At 29.2% G+C, this 25,609-nt stretch overlaps 1 protein-coding gene across 1 annotated transcript; it reads right to left on the reverse strand.

Moving 5' to 3' along the window:
• Positions 1-412: 412 nt before the first annotated feature.
• Positions 413-24,685, reverse strand: LOC130676388 (uncharacterized). Its single transcript, XM_057482540.1, has 8 exons — positions 24,570-24,685; positions 11,724-12,213; positions 11,259-11,663; positions 2,312-2,449; positions 1,585-1,619; positions 1,016-1,505; positions 549-955; positions 413-469 (listed from the first exon to the last, which is right to left on the reverse strand). Exons 1-8 carry the CDS (start codon positions 24,681-24,683, stop codon positions 413-415), a joined length of 2,136 nt encoding a protein of 711 aa, XP_057338523.1. The 5' UTR covers positions 24,684-24,685.
• Positions 24,686-25,609: the final 924 nt, after the last annotated feature.

The following is a 25,609-nucleotide window of genomic DNA, read 5'->3' on the forward strand; positions in this document are numbered from 1 at the left end:
GCAAAGTCGCGAAACTTGTAAGCAAATATACAAGCAGCTGAAGAATCTCTCGTAACAGATGTTAAATTTATTCCAAGTTCCCAATTATCTCTCGGATCTGAATATTCTCTAATAATGGCAAAGTAGCATCTATTAAAGTCATACATATATTGTTCATACAAGTATTTCTTATCAGGATCACTTGACCATATTTGTGTGTCAGCTATAAAATCGCGGATGCTATTGTCGAGGAAAACTTTATAGTTATGTGAATGTAAATCATCTAAATTTTCGACCCTCCGGTAACTCGGTTTTGCCAGCAACGCCATGAGTTGACCCTCTAATGCCGGATTAAACATCAACATAAATAAAGATGCGGATAAAAAAGTAATACGCACGAATAAACGTTCTATGGGTGTCCTCATCCCCATATTCAGTACCAATAACAAGATATCGAATAAGGTTTCGATAAAATTGAATTTATTATTGACTAAAATAAGTATAAAAATACTAATTAGAATAATAATCGATAGTATCATAGTTTGATAGCTGAACATATTGTCAACTACTTGATCAAGAATTGGAATAGTACGCGAGTTTGTTGCTATCGTGAAGCCTTCTTCCGAGTATAGAGGAATAATATCGAGATATTCATAATAAAGTAGATCGAGTGGTTTTAAATCTATCCATAAATCGAAATTATTATTATTAAATAATTTGTTACTTCTGTCAGAATCTGGTGTCAATCTATTGACGAAATTGTAGTTTATCACCGGAGTGACATTTAACATTGAAAATATGTTGTCAAAAACGAAATATGGGTTTCCGACTTGCGATCTGAATGCTTCAGGTGTGAATTCGTTTGATGAAATACTATATAGAGAAGGAATTTCTGAACGACGTGCACGACCTTTTACTGGATAACCGTCCAGAATTCGAGTTTTGTCAAAATGATAACTTTGACATGATTCCGAATCTGTAAGAAAAATTCAACATTTAACATCAAAATAATAATAAATTGAATGCAGAACCCTACCGTTTTTAAATGTCTGCCTATACAATGTCCATCGATTATCACTCGTTTTCTTCTTAACTCTAGTCCACGGTTCCGGCGCTCTATCAGTGTAGGGGTTAAATGTATACACCATCGTAGTTTTGTTGACTTGATCTCGACAAATGTAAAATGATCCAAGGGCTTCAATATCCCACACCATTCTCAGTACTTCCATTGCCTTTCCACAGTTTTTACCAACAACGAAAACCAATGACTCGACGTTCCAAATAATCGACGACTTTATTTCGTGAAGAAGAGCTTTTAGTTTTCTACCAGATTCTGCTGATACAATGTACGAGGGATGATTTGGATAGTACCATTTCATCACAGTTGACTCGAAATCATTATCGATTGTTACAATGGACGCGTTGACCACTTCGTTTATTGAAATTTCGAACATGATGTCAATTAAGTCAACAGTTATTACCGCAGGGTTTAACTTATCAGAAAAGCACAGCTCAAGTAGTTGTTTCTGTTTTAAAATTGGACAATCATTATATACTCAAACAAATTAATTATGCATATATATATGCGTATCAAATATGAATTACCGTTTCATTGTGAAAAATTTCCAAATCAGTTGGCGCTGCATCACTTTTATCAATATTGTTATACACAATGAAATTCACAGACAAACACAAAATAACAATTTTATTCCACATTTTATGGGATTTATTAAATTATGAGATGTTCGAAAATTTTCAAATAATCTGAACTTAGAATGAATTTATTGCTTTAATTTTAAGTAAATCGCGGAAAAAATTAAATCGTTGCACAGAATAAAAAGATATTTTGGAGCAAGAGAAAATTTACATTCTGAAATGAAAACGAAAATTTTCTTGGAGCATTATATTTTATCTCACCCCAAAAAATTTTCTCTTGTCTCAATAAAATTTTTTTTCGCTCCAAGAAAATTTTCGGTTTTCATTCTTAATGCAAAAAATTTTGTACGGCAAGTAAAATTTTTCGCGCCAAGAAATCTTTTCCTTCTGTGTGAATGCGCAAATAGCATTCATGAAACTGAAGATCGGAACATTTTTTGGTCAACAAAAAAAAAAAAAAAACAAAAAATTGGAATGTAAAAACTCTACTTGATGACTAGATTACTGAGATATTTCGCATATAGATGCTGGTATGTCGGCCGAAAATTTTAGGCCACCCCAAACCGGAACTACTTCTTAAGCAGCCGGATTACACAAATGTTAATATTGTCGCTGCGCAAAAAACGTTCCGATCTTCAGGTACATATAGCATTCGTGTCCATCCACTTCAACTTACTGCTCATAACTGACAACTCAATAGTATCATTCGCTGGAATATCTACTTCATTAGTTGTTAAGGATACGTGTCCATACGTGAGGATCTCTTCGATTTTTTGTGCGCGCCAATGAGTCCTCGAGAAGTATATGACGCATGCTATTAAACGTATAATGTATTAGCATCACACTCATATACTTATTATAGCAAAACAAATAAATTTATATTACATAGTATTCGATTTACAGATGAATAACTTAAAGATTCATTTATTCCCAGCATCATTACTCATAAAAATTGTCTTAAAAAAATATTTGCCTAGAACTGGGCGCTACGAATTCAAAAATATGGACCGCAAGTCCAGTAATCATTACATATTTTTCTTTCGAATGGATGTATATTTTTTTTGCAACGTTTAAAGTTGCTTGTTACTGGTGAAAAGCACTTTCATTTATTAGCAAACTATTGATTAACAGAAATGTAGAGACTGGGGCATGACGGCACCACTAAAGCGAGTAATTATTTGTTGTGGCTTTTAAAATACCGGTTACAAATTTTTTTGTTATTACAAAAATTTATCATTTTTTTACGATAGTAAAAAAAGAAAGTTCATGTAGGACTTTAAATATGAGTGAATTTTGAGTAAAAAAAAAATTTTTTTTAAACATTGTGACGTGTCGATTTTATATTATTACAATTAAGTCTTCAGTCATTCCGTTGGAAAAATTTTATCCAAATTCCACGAATTTCATCGCGGTTCGAAGACAAAACTCATGACGATGCATGATACTCAGGCCACGATGTTGTTCGCCAGAGTAACCTGTGATGCGATGTTGCGATATTTAATTTTTGAATTTCATTGTACTCTGAATGAAAATCCAGAGCAGCTAGTCAGTCGATGAACATCTTCCCGACTAGAATTTCTTCCTGATTTGCCTGAAGTACCATAAGGACCTTGTCAGGATAATATAAGGTTTGCCTTATTAGAGCAAACCTGACAAGTTCCTTGTCAGGACCTTATCAGGATATCCTTTTTAAAAAAAAGTTATTTGCCATCGGGTCCACCTGACGAGTTCCTGATCAGGACCTCGTCAGGATATCCTTATTCAAAAATAGTTATCCCATTCCTTTAAAAATTCCATTTACAGGTTAAAAATTAAACAAAGTACAAAAGAATATTCTATAAAAATCACCTCAATCATTGCAGCACAGATTTTTTACTTCTTCATCAGTTATTCTTTGACATCATAATGAATATTATATTTACACTTTCAAAATCACATGTTTATGTCAGCACAGTGGATAGCATCGAGGACTTTGAATAGGAAGGACGCAGATTCGAGCCCAGCAGTCATCGGGATTTTTTCATCAATAAAAAATATGTTTACTCCGTCTAATTAATGCTCTTATGACAATAGATAACATTCTCGATCGAATTAAAATTCTCTTATTTTTTTTTGCAATTTAGTATTTTTTTAAAAATAATTACTGATAAGGTAATCTTGATAAGGTTTGGTGAGGATATCCTGGTAAGGTTCTGATAAGACAATCCCGATAAGGACCTCATGGGTCTTAAGCGTTACATCCATTTCAGGATCCTCGTCAGGATACCCTGATCGGGACCTTATTTGAAATAAGGTTAACCTGATAAGGACTTCCTCAGGTCCTTATGAAAAATTCTAGTCGGGTTAGGCCCCCGCCGTATGTCCGGAGATCAACAGGCTTCAATCAAATTTTAAATTTTCAAAATATATTCATCTTCTTATAATTTGAATGATTTATTCTACTCCTCAAACTCTACAAAATTCCTCAAAATTTAAGAGAGCTCAGCAACGGGTGCACCTTGGGTCGATTGATACCCTTACACCGCGTAAGTACTCACCTTTTAATTTTTCGTGAAACTGGATTTTGAATGCAACAACATATTTCTCAAGCCGGATTTTTACTACATTTTACCTTCGTTCCGGAAAAGATCTCATTAGAAACCAATAGCTCCATAAGAATCAAAAAACGTTCACAAAAAGTTACAAATTCGAGATTTGTGCGACATTCTATATAACTTACGGAAAATAGTAAATAACCATGAATTCCTACAGGTCCTGAAGGATTTTGAAATACTAATTAATCTAAACACATTTCATTTGCTATAAATTGAAAGAATTACTGACCACAAAATTGATAGCGATTTCGTTTTTTTTTTCTATTTATTTATTAAGTAACAATTATCAAATATTATACATTTTCATAATTCAACAACAGACATATAATTTTCAAATAGATTATGTGATGTGCTCATCAATTGTAGATAGATAAATTTGTTCAAACAATTAATACATATAAATATATATATTAGGGTGATCCAAAAAATAACAAACTTTTTTTTTTTCTTCCAAACAGGTTCAAAAGTTTCATTTAGATAAAAAAAGACGCCTGTGAAAATTAGAGCTCTTAATATTAATATTAAGAGGTTCCTCATCGCACTTTTCTATTTCCCATAAGAATAACATGGGAAAAATTTTTTTTACGTCTTCTGATTTTTATAAGTAGCTAACGATGCGTCATAGGAATAAATAGCAGGCATATTTTTGTAGGGAATTGAATGCTCTACAAAAAAAGATTCTTATCATTTTTTGAGGAATCTATTTGTTCCAAAGTTATTTGAGGTTGAAGTCGAATTCATATTAAATTTTGAGATTTTCTACTTTTCCGGCGAAACTATCAGACTTATTACAAAATGTCATAGGACCTTTTTTGTAGACAATTTTATTCCCTAAAAGTTATTTCTTATAAAGTTTTTTCGAATTCCGCATTGTTTTCTAGTTTTTTTTATTTTAATGTCATGCTCTTAAAATCGATCAGAAGACTATTTTTTTATGAGCATGACATTAAAATAAAAAAAACTAGAAAACAATGCGGAATTCGAAAAAACTTTATAAGAAATAACTTTTAGGGAATAAAATTGTCTACAAAAAAGGTCCTATGACATTTTGTAATAAGTCTGATAGTTTCGCCGGAAAAGTAGAAAATCTCAAAATTTAATATGAATTCGACTTCAACCTCAAATAACTTTGGAACAAATAGATTCCTCAAAAAATGATAAGAATCTTTTTTTGTAGAGCATTCAATTCCCTACAAAAATATGCCTGCTATTTATTCCTATGACGCATCGTTAGCTACTTATAAAAATCAGAAGACGTAAAAAAAATTTTTCCCATGTTATTCTTATGGGAAATAGAAAAGTGCGATGAGGAACCTCTTAATATTAATATTAAGAGCTCTAATTTTCACAGGCGTCTTTTTTTATCTAAATGAAACTTTTGAACCTGTTTGGAAGAAAAAAAAAAAAATTTGTTATTTTTTGGATCACCCTAATATATATATATATATATATATATATATATATATATATATATATATATATATATATATATATATATATATATATATATATATATATTAGGGTGGCGCAAAAAAACCGACTATTTTTTTTTTTTCAATCTCGCATGAAAATTTGTTGGTTTACGATGTTTTAAGAAGCCTCTCCACAAATCAGCTCGATAAAAAATTTTTAAGAGGTCGCTCACGAATTTTGAAAATATCAAAAATGATCGAAATTCGGATTTTTATTTTAAAATTTTTCTTTTTCTCGTGGCAGCAATAGTTTATATTTGTAAAATCATGACTATGCTGAAAATTTCAGTCCAAAATTTAAATATTTAAACGGCGCTCAAGAATTTTGAATGTTTTCGAGCGCAGTCTCTTGGACGTTTTTGAGCGACCCTTAAATATTAATAATAAAGCTTCTCGATTTTTTCACCATCAATTTGCATGACAATGAATGAAAATATAACCCGAGAAATAGAAATAATAAGTTATTTACGTACTTTTTTATTTTTTAATCCAATTTGTAGGTTTTTTCACTTATTCAAAACTTACCAAATTTTATTGTTTAAGACTGTCCTGTATATTTTTGGTTATGCAAAAGTTATATTTAAGTCGAATGACAATAATTGAGTTATAAAAACTAATTCAAACTATTAGTTACATATTATCAGTTAATATTCGAAATTCTTGAGCGCCGTTTAAATATTTAAATTTTGGGCTGAAATTTTCAGCATAGTCATGATTTTACAAGTATAAACTATTGCTGCCACGAGAAAAAAAAAATTTTTTAAATAAAAATCCGAATTTCGATCATTTTTGATATTTTCAAAATTCGTGAGCGACCTCTTAAAAATTTTTTATTGAGCTGATTTGTGGAGAGGCTTCTTAAAACATCGTAAACCAACAAATTTTCATGCGAGATGGAAAAAAAAAAAATAGTCGGTTTTTTTGCGCCACCCTAATATATATATTAGGGTGCTTCATTTCGGAGCCAGATTTTTTTTTTTCAAGTGCATGTGGGAAAAACCATAGTTCAACACAAAAAAAAATTTTCGCGCAAGAACATAAATTCTATGTCGATTACAGACCTAGCTCATTCAAAAATTCAATTTACCATTTAAATAACATGGGAAAACTTTTTTTTTCAGCTTTGAGTATTTTTAACCTCGTTAACAAATCAATAGATCAAATAGGCTAATACATATTTTTGTAGGAAATTGAACGCTCTACACAAAAGATCGTCTATCATTTTTTGATAAATCCATCTGTTCAAAAGTTATTAAAGCTCGAAGTAAAATTGGAGGTCTTTTCACTTTTCTGATGAAACTATCATACTTATTACAAAATGTTGTAGAGTCTTTTTTGTTGCAAATTTTATTTTCTACAAATTATTATCAGTTGTTACGTCCGATTGATTTTTATAATTTTCAAAATAATTTATTTTTATTCATAAAATTTTTTAACATACAATGAGCCACGCGAACAGCAAAGTATCTGCTAAGGGAAACCTTAGTGGGGAGAATAATGCGTGCGCCGACGAAAATGAAAAATATGGAGGGGCCGATAAGAAAATTTGGGCCTCAGATACAGAAACAAAAGAGGAAACTCTCTCTCTTCTGGCTGCAATCATCGGAGTGTGCACAAGTTTTTTTTAAAACAATGAAGAAAAAGAAAAGGAAAAAAGATAGTTAAACGAGTATAAGTACTACATCATGTATTCGCACAGAGAAAACAGGTACAATTAAAATATTAAATAAATCAAAAATGTTCAATTTAAAAATTAAAATGTTAAATGAAAGTTTGAAATGTTCAATTAATTATATCAGAATAACAAAATAAAAATTCGAACACGTGTAGTTAAAATTAAAATATTAAATGAAAGTTTAAAATGTTCAATTAATTATATCAGATTTACAAAATAAAAATTCTAACACGTGTAGTTTAAAATTAAAATATTAAATGAAAATTTAAAATGTTCAATTAATTATATCAGATTTACAAAATAAAAATTCGAACACGTGTAGTTTAAAATTGAAATATTAAATGAAAATTTAAAATGTTCAATTAATTATATCAGATTTACAAAATAAAAATTCGAACACGTGTAGTTTAAAATTGAAATATTAAATGAAAATTTAAAATGTTCAATTAATTATATCAGATTTACAAAATAAAAATTCGAACACGTGTAGTTTAAAATTGAAATATTAAATGAAAATTTAAAATGTTCAATTAATTATATCAGATTTACAAAATAAAAATTCGAACACGTGTAGTTTAAAATTGAAATATTAAATGAAAATTTAAAATGTTCAATTAATTATATCAGATTTACAAAATAAAAATTCTAACACGTGTAGTTTAAAATTAAAATATTAAATGAAAATTTAAAATGTTCAATTAATTATATCAGATTTACAAAATAAAAATTCGAACACGTGTAGTTTAAAATTGAAATATTAAATGAAAATTTAAAATGTTCAATTAATTATATCAGATTTACAAAATAAAAATTCTAACACGTGTAGTTTAAAATTAAAATATTAAATGAAAATTTAAAATGTTCAATTAATTATATCAGATTTACAAAATAAAAATTCGAACACGTGTAGTTTAAAATTGAAATATTAAATGAAAATTTAAAATGTTCAATTAATTATATCACAATTACAAAATGAAAATTCGAACACGTGTAGTTTAAAATTGAAATATTAAATGAAAGTTTGAAATGTTCAATTAATTATATCAGAATTACAAAATGAAAATTCGAACACGTGTAGTTTGAAATTAAAATATTATATGAAAGTTTGAAATGTTCAGTTAGTTATATCAGAATCACAAAATTAAAATTCGAGCATACGTAATTAAAAATTAAAATAGTAAATATAATTTTGAATCTTGTAAATCAGAGTCGGCTGACTAGCCACCTGTCTTTGGATTATAATTGAAATTTATTTGAATCAGGAGGTAACTCCAACATTGTAATTAGAAGCATAATCTCTAAACCTCAACATTTTTGTAATCGAATTGTTAATATAGTAAAAAAATTAAGATTCAAATATCGTTTTATTAATAAAAAAATAAACCTATTCTCCTTAATAAAAGATCTCTGGGGTTCCCGGTCGATAGGCTTCGGCTTGGACCAAATACCCACTTAATCATTCAAATTATGTCAATCTGACATAACACAGTAAAGTTTTTTCAAATTCCGCATTGTTTTTTAGTTATTTTCATTTCAATGTCGAGCTCTTGAAATCGATCAGAACCACTTTTTTAAGAGCTTGAAATTAAAATGAAAATAACTAGAAAACAATGCGGAATTTGAAAAAATTTAACTGATAATAATTTGTAGAGAACGAAATTTGCAACAAAAAAGAAATCGTGGTGAAATCGTTAGAAAATAACTTATTTTATATGTGGTAATTTTTGCTTTTCAAAATAAAGAGTGTTAGAAAATAAAACACTAGGTTGTTTAAATTTTTTTTAGATTTTGAAAGTTCTCGAGAGACATCTCTCAAATTGAAGACCATACCTCGAATGTGATGATGCATTTTTTTTTTTTACCACACTCAAGCTTTTTGAAGGGTAAAAGTGGAAAAAGTGCCGAAATGGTTGAAAACAGTTTTCTCCATATTTGCGATTTGATCGGAGGTCAAAACTCTTCCAAACCCTTATTTTGATAGCGTACATTGATCATTGTCTGAATACATTGACTTTATTAAACATAATTATGAGTAAAATTAAAAAAAAAACGCTTGTTCATTAATTATTTTCGAATCTTAAATTTTCAAACTGTAATATAAAACGCAACCTGCTTGAGCTTAAAAAGCTAATAACAAAGAAATCAGATTTAAATGCATTATCGAGCTCAAAGATTTCAAAAATTTGTTCAAAATGAAATTTTCAAGTTTCTTGAGTTCAAAACAGCGGGAAGTTTTAGGACTGGCCCCCAGCGACAACTGGTATCCAGATTTTTATTTAGCCACTCTGATATATATATAAAACTAAACATATTTATATGGTTAATCTCGAAATCACACGACAAGGAAAAGTGTTCGTAAAAATTATGTCTAATTTATTCGATCAAAAACATGAAAATTTTTCAATATTGTGCTAACGGGTGGTTTCGAACTTCATATACCTTATTAAAAAGTCGATTATTTTAACAACACACAATATCAATCAGCGGATGTATGAGTCAAACAACAGAACACGCAATATTTAATTTCTCAGTTCAAGGGCAGAAAATGGAATATTCAATGTTATAAAGTAATAAAATAAAAAAATTAATGATTTTTTGTTCAAATTCATGATCAAAAATTAAATAATTTTGTAGGAAAGCAATTTACAGTTTATAATTTGGTAATATCGGATGTTCTACACATCGGACACTTAGAGAATCTCTCCAATGATTTTTGATCTAAATTGAATTTAAAATAGTAGATTAAAACGCCAAACTTTGACTTAATTATGCGAGAAACCTTGTTCTTTAGAACCCGTCTTCAATAAGTATTTTGAATATCCATTCATTACTTAAATGACATTGAGTAAAATCAATAAATGAATATAGTCTTACAAGTCACGCAATATTAAAACAATACGAATAATTAAACCCGTGTTTCAGCAAAAACAGTTTGTTTATTGTACAATAACAATTTTCGCCGTAGTTTAATTCGTCTAATTTCTAATTTTTGTAAACGTCTGTCAGATAATTCCGTCATTTTTTTGAACAGTATTTCGAAAATAAAAACAGTCATTGTCCACATTAAACTCAATGTACCGAAAAGATAAACTATCCAAAAATCTTCAAACTCTAATTGATCGAATCCACTTTTATATGATTCGATTCTAGCAGCTAATTTCTTTTTTCTAGTTATTTCTCTATAACGCTCAAAGCGTTCGGCGTAATCAATGTGACCGGTTTCAAAAAGATTCATTGCTGCCTTATCGATTTTGTTTTTCAAACTCCAATGTTTACGACTCATAAACACATTGTACGATTTAAATAATAAGTCTTTTGATATGTATAGATCGTTGTTTATCGCAAAGTCGCGAAACTTGTAAGCAAATATACAAGCAGCTGAAGAATCTTTCGTAAGTGAGTTTAAATTCTCTGTACCATTTCGATAATTCGTTATTTGACCTGAATATTCTCTCGTAATGCAATGGTAGCATAAAGGAAAATTATACATATATTCCTCATACAAGTATGCCTTATCAGAATCACTTGACCATATTTGTGTGTCGGCTATAAAATCGCGGATTCTATTGTCGAGGAAAACTTTATACTTATGTGAATGTAAGTCATCTAAATTTTCAACCCTTCGGTAACTCGGTTTTGCCAGCAACGCCATGAGTTGACCCTCTAATGCCGGATTAAACATCAACATAAATAAAGATGCGGATAAAAAAGTAATACGCATGAATAAACGTTTCATCGGTGTATTCATCCCCATATTCAATACCAACAACAAGATGTCGAATAAGGTTTCGATAAAATTAAACTTATTATTGACTAAAATGAGTATAAAAATAGTAATTAGAATGATAATTGACATTATCATAGTTTGATAGCTGAACATACTGTCAACAATTTGGTCAAGAATTGGAATAGTACGCGAGTTTGTTACTATCGTGAAGCCTTCTTCCGAGTATAGCGGAATAATATCGAAATATTCGTAATGAGGTAGATCTAGTGGTTCTAAATCCATCCATACATCGTAAGTAATATTATTTAATATTTTTTTAATATCGTCAGGTTGTAACAGATCAAAAACTAGATTGTATAAATGGTAGTTCATCACCGGTGTGACATTTAACATTGAAAATATGTTTTCAAAAACGAAATATGGGTTTCCGATTTGCGAACTTAGTCCTTCAGGTGTAAATTTATTTGATGAAATATCCGAACCACGTGCATAACCTTTTACTGGATAACCGTCCAGAATTCGGGTTTTGTCAAAATGATAACTTTGACACGATTCCGAATCTGTAAGAAAAATTCAACATTTAATAACAAAATAATAGTAAATCGATTGCAGAAACTCACCGTTTTTAAATGTCTGCCTATACAATGTCCATCGATTATCACCCGTTTTCTTCTTAACTCTAGTCCACGGTTTCGGCGCTCTATCAGTGTAGGGGTTAAATGTATACACCATCGTAGTTTTGTTGACTTGATCTCGACAAATGTAAAATGATTCAAGGGCTTCAATATCCCACACCATTCTCAGTACTTTCATTGCCTTTCGACAGTTTTCACCAACAACGAAAACCAATGACTTGACGCTCCAAATAATCGTCGACTTTATTTCGTGAAGAAGAGCTTTAAGTTGTCTATCAGATTCTGTTGATACAATGTACGAGGGATGATTCGGATAGTACCATTTCATCATAGTTGACTTGAAATCATTATCGATTGTTACAATGGACGCGTTGACCACTTCGTTTATTGAAATTTCGAACATGATATCAATCAAGTCAACAGTTATTACCGCAGGGTTCAATTTATCAGGAAAGCACAGCTCCAGTAGTTGTTTCTGTTGAAAAATGCAATAATCAACTTTGCGACTTATTTGTCATCGATCACTTAACTTGTAAATCTATAATTAGGCTACTGAGAGCTTGCTTGATATTTAACGGTATAGGAGTATGGAAATTGTATGTTAACTGAAGGAAGCGCTCTCAGGGTTGTTAGTATAGGTACCAAATGAGCAATTATCGCCTTACATAAAATTTTTTTGCTTTCGAAAGTTTTAAATATTCTAAAATGTTATTAAAATTTTATAAAATTTTTGGTTTTTCAGTTTACGATCGAAATTTCAATTATTATTTTAGCCAATTAAAATCACTATTAATTTTCTAAAAAATGCCTTATCAATTTACTATATGCAATAGCAAATAATTAATTACTATATTTAAAAAATTATTTAATGATCAATTATTTCTACTATTTTTATTAGATTTTGATTTAAATGAATTAATTTTTTATCTTTCTGCGAAAATTGATAATTTATAAAAAAAAGGGAAGTTATTGGTTTCGGTCTGATTTTCGAAAACCGAGTGTTGAACAGATCTCGACGTTTTGAGGTCCTACAAGGAGAGAAATTCATTGTAACAATTACGGTATATTACAGAAATGGTTCTCATAATGCATGGTAACCGGTTTTTTTGAAATGTCGATTATAGGAACGGCACCCATATATTGTAGTTGTCATTACTAAAATATTATAGTAATTGTAACCATAATATTATGGTAACCGTTATCATGTATATGGTAACTATTACCATAATATATGGTAACCACTACCATAGTATAATGGGAACGATTATCATAATATTATGGTAATAATTATCATAATTCTTTTACATGCAATATGGGAACTGTTACCATAATGATGGGACTTGTTCCCACAGGGGAAGTGGGGCAGAGAGTCCCCCCCCCTCCCTCCAAAAAATGATTTTTTTCTTTTCAATTGATTTCATCATTAAGAATGTATTTCTTTCTCTCGACAACTATTTTTAGTTTGATGTTACTCAAAAAAAATATTGAAGGTTTAATAAATCGTTCGCCCACTATTAGTTTAACTACTAATTGTTATTTAATAGAAAAAAAATATTTCTATATTTCTTAATTGTCATTATTTTTAACCCAAAAAACGTATTTTTTGATTTTATATAATTTTGCATTATTTAAAAAATTTCATCAATAAAATAAATTTTTATTCTCAGATATTTTTAGTGGCCAAATTTGCCGAAGTTATGGAGAATCAACCGAAAAATGGATTAATATAGGGGAGGGTGGGGCAGAGCGGCCCCCCCCCCCCAAGCCAATTATTACTTTTTGTGTCTTTCAACGATAAGATCACTTTACTTTTGTCCTATTTCGAACAAATTTATGGACATTTTGCCAAAATTCTGAAAAAAAAAAAAATTTTTTTTGTGGGGCAGAGCGGCCCTCCTCCAAAAAATGATAATGTTACGTTCTGGCTTTAATTATATTTAAATAAAAATTTTAAAATTTCTTTTGATAATATATAATAAAACTTTGGTGAAGAAAAATTCTTCATCAAAGTAATTACAGTAGATAAGCGATTTCCGCGAACACCGTCGTGGCCCGTAGTCTAAACTCATGACGAGGCATGAGACCCAGGCCTCGACGACGATCGCTAGGGTAACCTGAGATGCGACGTTGGACAATTTATAATTTTATAATTTTCTTTACTGGATCTGCGGAGACAGAACAGGCAGTCAGCCGACGAACATCTAAGTCACCGGACCTCGGTCCGGTGACTGACTGACTCAACCTAATATTTTATTAATTAAAAGATACCTAATTTTAGTAAATGTGGTGTACCATTTATTATGTAACCCTAATCAAATATTTAGTGAAAAATTCTTAATCACTTATAATCGACGACGGACACGCCTGGGGTCGATAGATACCCTAATGATGTCAAACCTGAACATTTAAATTATTAATATAAATTTATTTATATTTTTAATTATTCTGGGGTAATATCCCAGAATGTAACAATAAAAAAATTTTTTTTTCGTTTTTTTTTTAAATTGTTTTCATCATAAAGAATGTATTTCAATCTCTTAACAACTATTTTTGGTTTTATATTACTCGAAAAAAATTTTTCAAGGTGTAATAAATCGTTCACTCTCGATTACCTTAATTACTAATTGTTATTTAATAAAAAAAACAAAAACAAATCTATAGTTTTACTTTATTTCAAAAATTTATCGACTAAAAAAAAAAATTAATTTTTATAAATTTTTAGTGACCACATTTGCCTCTTACATAGAGAAACGGCCGAAAAATATGAAAAAATAATTTTTTTTTAATTTGACGATAAAAATATGAAAAAATCACTTTTTCAAAATTTTGGGCTTGTCCATTTTGCCCCAAATGTCATGCGTAGGGGTAAAAATGCGTAAACATATCGGGTTTATAGTAATAATTAGTCGAAAAAAAAAAAATTTTTTTTTTTTGATCAAAATTTCAGGGGGGCCGCTCTGCCCCACCCTCCCCTATTTCAGATCATTTGATCGAGTAGACTCGAAGATAATTGAAAATTACGAAATAAAAAAAATTTTTTTTGTTTGTTTTTTTGAAATTTCTCGAAAACGATTCCAACGATCGATTCCAAAATCTAATCAGCTCTAGAACTTGATAAGACGCGTCGATTGCAGTCGCAACCATCTCAATCGGCTTTTTCTTTCGAGAAAAATCGTCGGAGACGAAATGGTGAAAAACTGTTTTTTGCGAATATCTTTAAAACGACTGCACTAATAACGATTGCTACATTGAACATCAAAATCCGTCAATTAGTTTAAAAGATACTGACAACGACGAGTTAAAACGATAACATTTCATGTCATTTCCCCGGATAAATCATGACATAATGTACTATAATGTGTTTAAGTTCGAAAAGCTCGTAAGAAACCATTAGCATCCAAGAGTATTTTCAAGCTTGAAGAGCCCAAAAATGTACTCACAACAAAGTTTTCGAGCTCAAGGAGCTCAAGGAGCTCGAAAACAGAAAGTCTCGGGACTGGCCCGCAGAGTCAAAGGTTTTCCAGATTTATTTTCTTAAAACCGGGTTTATTTTACTCCAGTCAACTTTTTCAAATTCTCTACACTGTTAAAAATAATTTGAAAATTACAATACAAAAGGAATTAAATTTTCATAACTAGATATTTGAATTGTATTTTCAATAAAAAAAGCTTCAAATTTAATATACGTTATTTAATAATCAAGCTGGTATTGAAAATTAAGATAAAAAATATGAATTTTAATATACGTACTTAAAATTTATACTTGTTTTTTTAATTTTCAAAGCAAGTATTGAAAATTCTAAGACATTGAATTTTAATAATTCCAATTGAAATTTCATAATACTTATTTGAAAATTCAAATGCTTGTATATGAAATTTCTGCGCATGACGTGCTGCGCGTTCAGTAATCAAGGATTGTGTAGTGAATTATATAATATATGTGAGTAATGTGAGCGGTGTACATCAAACTTTATTATTGTTAAGTTTTTATTTCCTCAATAATATAAAGTAAATAAAACTTGTGACTGAACTGAACATCATTGACAGTATGATAAATGATAAAATGATACAGTATTAAATGTGATATACAGTGTTAAAATAATTGTTTGAATTTTCAAAACATTGTATATAACGCAATAAACACATACAATTGTGTTTGAAATTTCATTGTAACGATCGTATAGAATTTAAAATACACGCTTTTGAATTTTCAAATAAACGCTTCAGATTTTCAAATACATTCATTTAAAAATTAAAAAGAAAGTATTTGAAAATTAAAAAAAAAGTATTTGAAAATTAAAAAAAAAGTATTTGAATATTCAAAAAAAAGTATTTGAATATTAAAAAAAAAGTATTTGAAAATTCAAAAAGAAGTATTTGAAAATCCAAAGTGTTACTTTGAAAATTCAAAAACATGTATTTTAAATTCTATATGAAATTAGTAATGAAATTTCAAGCACAAATGTATGTGTTTATTGCGTTATATACAATGTTTTGAAAATTCAAACAACTTTTTTAACAGTGTAGCGAAACAAACACTTGAAAACAAAAAAATTTTTTGTTACTGAAAATTTTAAATTCTAAAATCGACTGCATTCATCAACTAGCCCCACTCTTTCCTACCAACTGTAACTACACGGAAAGAAAATTATGGGAAGTATTGCTATGCATTATGGGAATGGTTCCCATAATGATATGGGAATAGTACCTATACTACTATAGGGATGGTTCCCATATATTATGGGAACCATCCCCATAATAGTATGAGAATAGTTCCCATACCATTATGGGAATGGTTCCCATAATGATATGGGAATAGTACCTATACTACTATAGGGATGGTTCCCATATATTATGGGAACCATCCCCATAATAGTATGAGAATAGTTCCCATACCATTATGGGAATGGTGCCCATAATGATATGGGAATAGTACCTATACTACTATAGGGATGGTTCCCATATATTATGGGAACCATCCCCATAATAGTATGAGAATAGTTCCCATACCATTATGGGAATGGTTCCCATAATGATATGGGAATGGTTCCTATATCATTATGGGAACCATTCCCATAATATTATGGGAACCATTCCCATACTATTATGGGAACCATTCCCATACTATTATGGGAATGGTTCCCATATTGGTATAGGAACTATTCCTATAATATTATGGGAACTATTCCCATAATGTTATGGGAACCATCCCTATAATATCATAAAATTTTTTTTTGCACAATAGTGTAGAAATTTCCCAAAATTTAAATTTTCTTGAATGTTTTGTGCTGACAAAAAATTCTTGTTAAAAATTTTAATGTTTTTTTGCCAAATACGATTTTTTTTTTCAATGAATAAGTGATTAACCACACTTCTTCAAATTAATTTTTTCATGATAATATGGGAACCATTCCCATAATATTATAGGAATGGTTCCTATAATAGTATGGGAACTATTCCCATAATATTATGGGAATGATTCCCATAATGGTATACGAACCATTCCAATTGCATTATGGGAATCATTCCCATAATATTATGGGAATAGTTCCCATACTATTATAGGAACCATTCCCATAATATTATGGGAATGGTTCCTATAATTTATGGGAATGGTTCCTATAAATTATAGAAACCATTCCCATAAATTATAGGAATGATTCCCATAATATTATAGAAAGTATTCCTATAAATTATAGGAACCATTCCTATAATTATAGGAACCATTCCTATAGTGTTATGGGTATCATTCCCATAATTATAGGAACTATTCCTATTGTTGGATTCTCTGTACAAAAATCAATCTTTATTCTTATATATACTTTATTTAATTATTTCTTTTTACTAAATATTCTGTTCGAAATAATATTTCGAACAGTGTCGCATTTAAGTCGTAGTATATATATTTGAGTTGAGTTCAAAATGTGTATATGTTTACTTAAAGAAAGGAAAGCTAGCATGGATCAAATTTTATGACCTTAGGTACTTGGGTCGACGAGAGATTCCAAGTAAATGCAAGGCAATATGTTTTTCTTCATTTGCACTCATATATATATATTTTGAACTTAGAGATCTTTGTTATACAAAAGGAGGAGAGGTTGGTGGACCTCAGTGTTAAATAATATTAAAAGAATAAGTTAGTCTAAGCTAAATCTCTTTCGAGTGAAGACATACCCTAGAGCGCGTATTTTAATAAAAGATATAATATTCATTTGTTTAATAAATTGATTTGTTTCATTCACGATTACCATACCTAAATTTCCAACAGGTTATGGGCCCAGAATACGCCGTGTATTAAAATCGTGAAAGAAAGATTAATTTATCAAAAGAAAAAAATTGAATAGTATAAAAATTTGAAAATCACACTGAGAGAAAAAATCGGTTTTCTGAACTAAGGAATCGTAGTTCACAGACGACTCAGCTATTGAAGTCAGTTTCAGTAACTAATACGCCACAGTAAAGTGCTCTACGACTACATAGTCGTTCTTAATATTTTTAGTTACATATACTAAGATAGCAATAATGAACATAACTAGTTTAGGGAAAGTTTTTATTACTATCAGTTTAAAGTTAACATAACTATAATTTATATTGTAGTAAGCAATTTATTCTTAGTCTAATAAACATAAAGATTATTGTGATGTTAATAATGTACACTTAGTTCTTCAGATCATTTATAATAGTAGCAATAAGTATTTGTGTCTAGATGTACACACTAGAAAATCGAACTTTCTGCGAATGTACTATTTTGACTTATTGTAACTAAACATTCATAGTTACCATTGCCATAATTTAGTATTGCAAGAAACAAATTTATTTAGCGATCTGTAGTGCAAATTTTGTTTTATTGTTACTGAATTATTTTTTCTTTAATAGCCAACATTTATATGATAAATACAGAAAATTTTTTTTCTATTACATTAAATGTACTTGATGTTTTTCTATTATTACAAAAATTATTTTAGGAAACATTAATGTTAAACATTAATGTCATAATGTAATTTAGTACATACTATATTACAATCAAAAATGGTACTAGTCACTCTGTCAAATAACAGAGAAATACTAATGCCAGAATTGTTCTCAAGCTTGGAATATAATACTTCTGAAATAAATTTCTTACCAGGGACACTACAAAAGGTGGGCGCGATCTAGTGGCGAGCACCGAACTACTCCCAATGCTGTTGCCTTGCTCTGTTGACCTCTCTCCTCCATATAGATGTTTTCTCCCAAGAAATTTATCCCTTAGTTTAAGCAACTATTCTGTTTTGGTTGGAGCATAAAAAGTTCTTGCGTTAAATAATAGTACTCATTCCGAGATATTTTATTTTCTTTAAACAAAAAAGTGCAGAATGCTACAAAAAACTATTACATCTTGCTTCAAAAAATATCTAATATTAAGAAATAAAAACTTCTGTAACATGTAAAAATTTATCTTGAATTTTTATCTCGAATCGAAATATTTTTTTTCAAGTAAACGTATTCTCACGCTTAAATCGAAAAATTTTTACTTATTTAAAGAGTTTTAATTTCTTAATATAGGAGATATGTTTTGTAGCAAGATATGTTAGTTTTTAGTAACAATTGCATTTTTTAGTTTGAAGAAAATAAATTTTCTCAGAATAACTACTATTTTTTTAACGCGAGAATTTTTGTATGCTTCAACCAAAAAAAAAAAAAAAAAAGTTGTTTAAGCTAAAAGGAAAATTTATTGGGAGAAAAGATATAAATTATCTTGATTGATTTTCATTTTAATAAATAATTCCGAATTGATTGACAACAAAAAATTTTTACACGCCCTTTTGGTATAAAAAAAAATTTTTTTTCACTTTTTTAATCGATCTTCACATTTTTAACAATTCGGAATTGCTAAGCAAAAAAAATGTTTGATACGCTTCTTTGGCTCAGCAGAACCAATAAGGTGTATATTTTGCAGTACGCACTTTTGGCATTAGGATCGGAATTTATAGCCAGGGAAACTAAATATTAAGGATATCCATAACTATATTCTCCTTTGAATTTTTTTTTACAGTTGATTATTAGTCAGCAGAAATATTCTATAATTATTAAATTAACTGGAAATTGGTTGTTTAGACAACTAAGATGAAATAGTACGGTTGATACTTTTGTCAGTAGTAAAAGAAACTAAATAAATGCAGTTCTATGAGACGACGACTAAACTCTTAGTTGAGTCAACTATTAAAATTATTTCTACCAACTATCATACAGTCACTAAGCTAACATAGTTACTGTATCTATATTATGTTAATCGACCCAATGATAAAGGTAATATTGTGTTCACTACTAAGTCTTGATTTAAAAAGATTGAAGTTTTGTAGTGACCATAATGAGGCAAAAATAGTTTCTTAAGTTTAGTTAATGTAACTATTTTTTCGTGCTGATTCACACTAGTATATAGTTCCAGTAACAATAAAAATTGGTTAAGGAGACTATATTTTTATATCTGTCGCTGAATAGTTCAGGTTACTAAGCACTTTTCTCTCAGTGCATCTTACATCAAATCTACTATCAAATTTTCTAATTTTAATATTGAAGTGCATGTGATTTCAAATGATTAAAATAATTAAACAAAAATAAATTATAAATAATCATTTTCAAATAAAATAAAATTAAATATAATTCCTGATAATAATGTGCTGAATAATAATTACATAATGAATAGTGATAAAATTTTGAGTTTAGTTTACTTTAATAGTTTGTGCCGTGATTATATAAAGTGATTATTGCTGAGCCTCAAATAAATTGAAAGAAGAAAAAAAAAAAGAAGATTCTTCAATTTTACACGTCTGATTGTCTTACAAACAGAGCGATTATTGCTCAAAGTTTTGATAGTCTCCAGAGACGAATCAAATTGTCCTGAGCAAAAGGCGGAGAATTTATTTTAGAAACAAAAGAGGTTTCATCCAGATGACAACAACCGTAAGCGTTCTAGGAGTGATAGAAGGGGTCATATACAGTCCTGTTCAGCGGTGTCAAAGCTGTAAAGTCAGGCATGGTGGTCATTTCAGATAAGAAAGGGGTAAAAATTAATAAAGGTGGTATACCCATCATGGAAGGTAAGCCCTCTAATAATTTTATTCAGATTGGCTCCACAGTTCAAATACATAAAGCTCATTCTGTCGCTCAAGAAATAATAAGACGAATTATAGTACATAGCATAAAAGACTAGGTCATATAAGTGAGCATAAATTTGTTAAATCAAAGAATCATATTATGATTGAAACTTAAGGCAGATAATAGAAATCATTTGTAATAATTAAATATGTAAAGTGTGCGTTAAAAGAAAACAAATTCGATTATCATTCAAAACGGTTAAAAATCGAAATCATGTTAGGAGCTCAATATTCATTGTACATTCGGATGTACTATAGTCCAATCATTCCGACGGCTCTAGAAAAGAAAAATTATTTTGCCCGATTTCTAGATCATTATACACTCGTTACTGTATAGTATATTTAATTAAATATAGATTTAACTCAGTTGCAAAAGAGTGAAGTTCAATTGAATGTCAAACTAGTTTATTTATGTACATTAAAATTGGTAGAGAATATTTGTTTGAAGTTTAGATAAAATTTCTGGATAATGCAGTCCTCACTGCAACATATTTAATTGATAATGTTCCGAGTAAGGCCTTGAAAGAAACTCAAACATCATATGAAATGTGGTATAATAAAAAGGCTATCAACCAAGTAATTTAAAGTGTTTGGTTCATTGTGTATATACACAAGAAAAACTAACAAAAATAAATTTGGTGAAAAATCATTAAAGGGAAATAATCTGGTAGATTATGAACCAAACGGGTACAGAGTTTTCGAAATTGAGAGTGAAAAATATGTGGTAGTGAGAGACGTTATTGTAGACAAAAGAAAAATTTTTTTCTAGACCGAAAATAAAATCTGTTCATGTTGACGAAATCTTAGGTCATGAAACTGGTGTCACTAACAAAATGTTAAACCCAGGTAAAGTAACTGTAGTCCCTAACAGTATGTTAAACCCAGATAAAATAACTGGTGTCACTAACGTAATGTTAAACTCAGCTAAAGAAACTGTAGTCACTAACTAATTGTTAAACTCAGTCAATCATTCGAGTAGTCACGGACGAAAGGTTAAACTCAGGTAATGAAACTGTAGTCACTAACTAATTGTTAAACTCAGTCAATCATTGGCCTGAATGAATCTGATACGGGCAAATCAGATGGGTTAGTCAAATCTGGTCATGATAACCAGATTGTGTAGATAAATCTGATAATAATAAATCAGATAGTTCAAAGAAATCTGATAGTAGTAAATCAGATAGTTTAAATAAATCTGATAGTAGATAAGTCAGATAGTTTAAATAAATCTGATATTAATAAATCAGATAGTATAAGTAAATCTGATAATAATAAACCAGATAGTTTAAGTATATCTGATAACGATAAATCAGATTTAATAGATAAAGTAAATAATCATAAAGATAATAAAATTCCTAAGTTACATAATAGGAATAAATCAGAAGCCAGTTGTAGGAGAAGTAATAGGATCAGAGGCCGTCCTCAGATTTCGTATAGTGAAAATAGTTTACCTGACGATTGCATGCTATCCGCTCAACCAATAATACACAAAATTCCTAGTTCGTATTATGAAATTAAAAATAGGAATGATAGGGTTGAGTAGGAACGAGCTGTTAAAAGTGAATTCGATTCAGTTAGTTGCAATTGTCAATCAGAATAATCTGTTACTGCATCATATGGATGTGAAGACAGTTTTTTTTTGAATGGCAAATTAAAGGAAGAAATTTATATGAAAATACCAGGAGTCAAATGCGATAAAAATCAGGTGTGCAGATTGAACAAAGCTCTGTATGGTTTAAAGCAGGCTGCACGCTGCTGGTTTGAAGCATTTGAATCTACATTAAAAGAATTAAATTTTCAAAATTCTCCTGTAGATCGTTGTATTTATATTTTAGATCTAGGAAATGTCTTAAAGAACGTTTATGTAGTATTATATGTTGATGATCTTTTTGTAGCAACTGCAGATATGAATACTATGAATATTTTTAAAGAGTATTTGATGAATAAATTTCAGATGGTCAATTTAAAAGAAATTAGATCATTTTTAGGCATAAAAGTTACAAGAAAAGATAATGTAATAACATTAGATCAAAATGCACACATCAACTCAGTCTTAAATAAATTTAATATGCATGATTATGAAAATTATGATGCGCCATGTAAAAGTGTTATTGGTTGTATAAAGTACATAATGGTTTGTTCACGACCAGATTTAAGCATATCAGAAAATATCGTAAGTAGATATATGAATAAAAACAATAAAAACACTGTGGCAGTATCTGAAAAGAGTATTAAGATATTTAAAAAGTTCTAGTAATATTAGATTAACATATACCCGTAATAATTATAAAGAAATAATCAGCGGTTATGTAGACGCAGATTAGGCAAGTTATAACAACGATAGACAAAGAATACAACCGATTATTTATTTAAGTTATTCGATCATTGTACTATTTGCTGGGCATCTAAACGACAGGCATCTGTAGCAGGTTCATCATCAGAAGCTGAATATATTAGCGGAAAATATAAAGATAGTTATATTAGGGTCAATAGTAATTTATGAAGATAAAAATGGTTGTATTGGTATCGCGAACAATCCATCAAGTCATAAAAGATCGAAAAATATCGATATAAAATATCATTGCTTTCGTGACAAAGTAGAGCACGGTTTATTAAAACTAATTTATATGTCTACAGATCAACAGATTGCTGATGCACTGACCAATTATTTGGCTGAACCAAAATTTGTGGAATTCAGAACACAAATGGATTTGAAATAATTTTAAAGAATATATTTATGTTGTATATATTGTATATATATATATATTATAGACTGTATAATTGAAATATTTAAGATAAATGGTCGGATTAGGTTTTTCTGGGTTTTCCTAATCCCTTTGCAAATTAGTTGGGCCATAATGTTCGCACTCCCAGATTGCGTGAAAGGATATGTCTTTACAATTTAATTTTAGAAGTTAATTGATATAATAAGTTTATTGTAAAGGTATCATTAATAATTAGTATTATGATTGTGTAAGCTAATTTAATCTTAATTTTATTTTATTTAAAGATTAATTTTTGAGGGGGCGTGTTGGATTCTCTGTACAAAAATCAATCTTTATTCTTATATATACTTTATTTAATTATTTCTTTTTACTAAATATTCTGTTCGAAATAATATTTCGAACAGTGTCGCATTTAAGTCGTAGTATATATATTTGAGTTGAGTTCAAAATGTGTATATGTTTACTTAAAGAAAGGAAAGCTAGCATGGATCAAATTTTATGACCTTAGGTACTTGGGTCGACGAGAGATTCCAAGTAAATGCAAGGCAATATGTTTTTCTTCATTTGCACTCATATATATATATTTTGAACTTAGAGATCTTTGTTATACAAAAAGAGGAGAGGTTGGTGGACCTCAGTGTTAAATAATATTAAAAGAATAAGTTAGTCTAAGCTAAATCTCTTTCGAGTGAAGACATACCCTAGAGCGCGTATTTTAATAAAAGATATAATATTCATTTGTTTAATAAATTGATTTGTTTCATTCACGATTACCATACCTAAATTTCCAACACCTATGATTATGGGAAACATTCCTACAATTATAGGAACCGCTCCCATAATTTATGGTCGTAATTCCTATGATGGTATAGGAAAAAATTTCACAAAATTATGGGAACTGCTGCCATAATTTTTTTTCCGTGTAACTATTTCTTCTACTTAAATTATAATTAATCATAGATTATAATTACCGTATCATTGTGAAAAACTGACAACTCCGTTGATTCTGGAGACTCCTCGATGTCATCGCAGTCGACGAAATTTACAATTATTAAAAATAAAAAACTAAACTTTAAGAACATCATCATTATCAAAATATTTTTTATAATAAAGTTAAATATTTAATCGCGAAATGATCTGCGAAATACGTGCGTCTATTCTCTTTGACTTTTTAGCTGTAACTAACGACATAATGAATAAATAAACAAATAGAAATATAAAAAATAATAAAATAAAATATAGTGGGAATGGAAAAGGATACGTGTCCTTTTGTCAATCGATGCGTTACATGTTTCAGCTTTTATTTCAAACTATTTATGCTATTTCCTATTCATAGTCTTACTTTCTTCTAAAACTGCGCATTATGCTACCATTGGAGCCAATTGATTTTTAAAAAAAAAAAAATAAATTGACCTACATATTGCCCATGTTAAAGTTATGCGTTAAATGAATAATATATTTTTATTGTATTTCTAATTTGAATTGAAAAAAATGAAGTATTATTATGTTAAAAAAGAATTGAGCGAATAGATCTTGCAATATTTATGTAAGATATTTTTATTTGGATAAAAATATCAAAACTTGTTTTTTTTTTTCTTTAAATAAAATCTGTTGGAAAAAATTACTTTTGACAAATTATATTGTTTTTTCTAATATTTTAATGTCAATATAAATTTTATATTCAATCGTATCCGCTTCGATCCCGAAATTTGATGTTGAAATAGATTTATATTTAATTAAAACATGTCTTTATTTCTTCAAAATAATTAAAAAATTTATTTCTCTTAATTTATAATATGTTACACGATATTTCAGTCATTCAGTTCGTAAATTTTTACTCTTTTTATTTTACTCCGCGTAGTTTTTTCATAAATAATATCAATACCTATGCCCTCTTCTTCAACGACGAAGTCAATTCTACTCCGAAGGGATTAAATAAAAAATAATATGTTCGGCATTGATCCTGGAAATTTTTACCTCGTATACATATCGATCAGACAAATTATAAATA

The sequence above is a fragment of the Microplitis mediator genome, chromosome 10 (assembly GCF_029852145.1).
Source record: "Microplitis mediator isolate UGA2020A chromosome 10, iyMicMedi2.1, whole genome shotgun sequence".
Taxonomy (NCBI): Eukaryota; Metazoa; Arthropoda; class Insecta; order Hymenoptera; family Braconidae; genus Microplitis; species Microplitis mediator.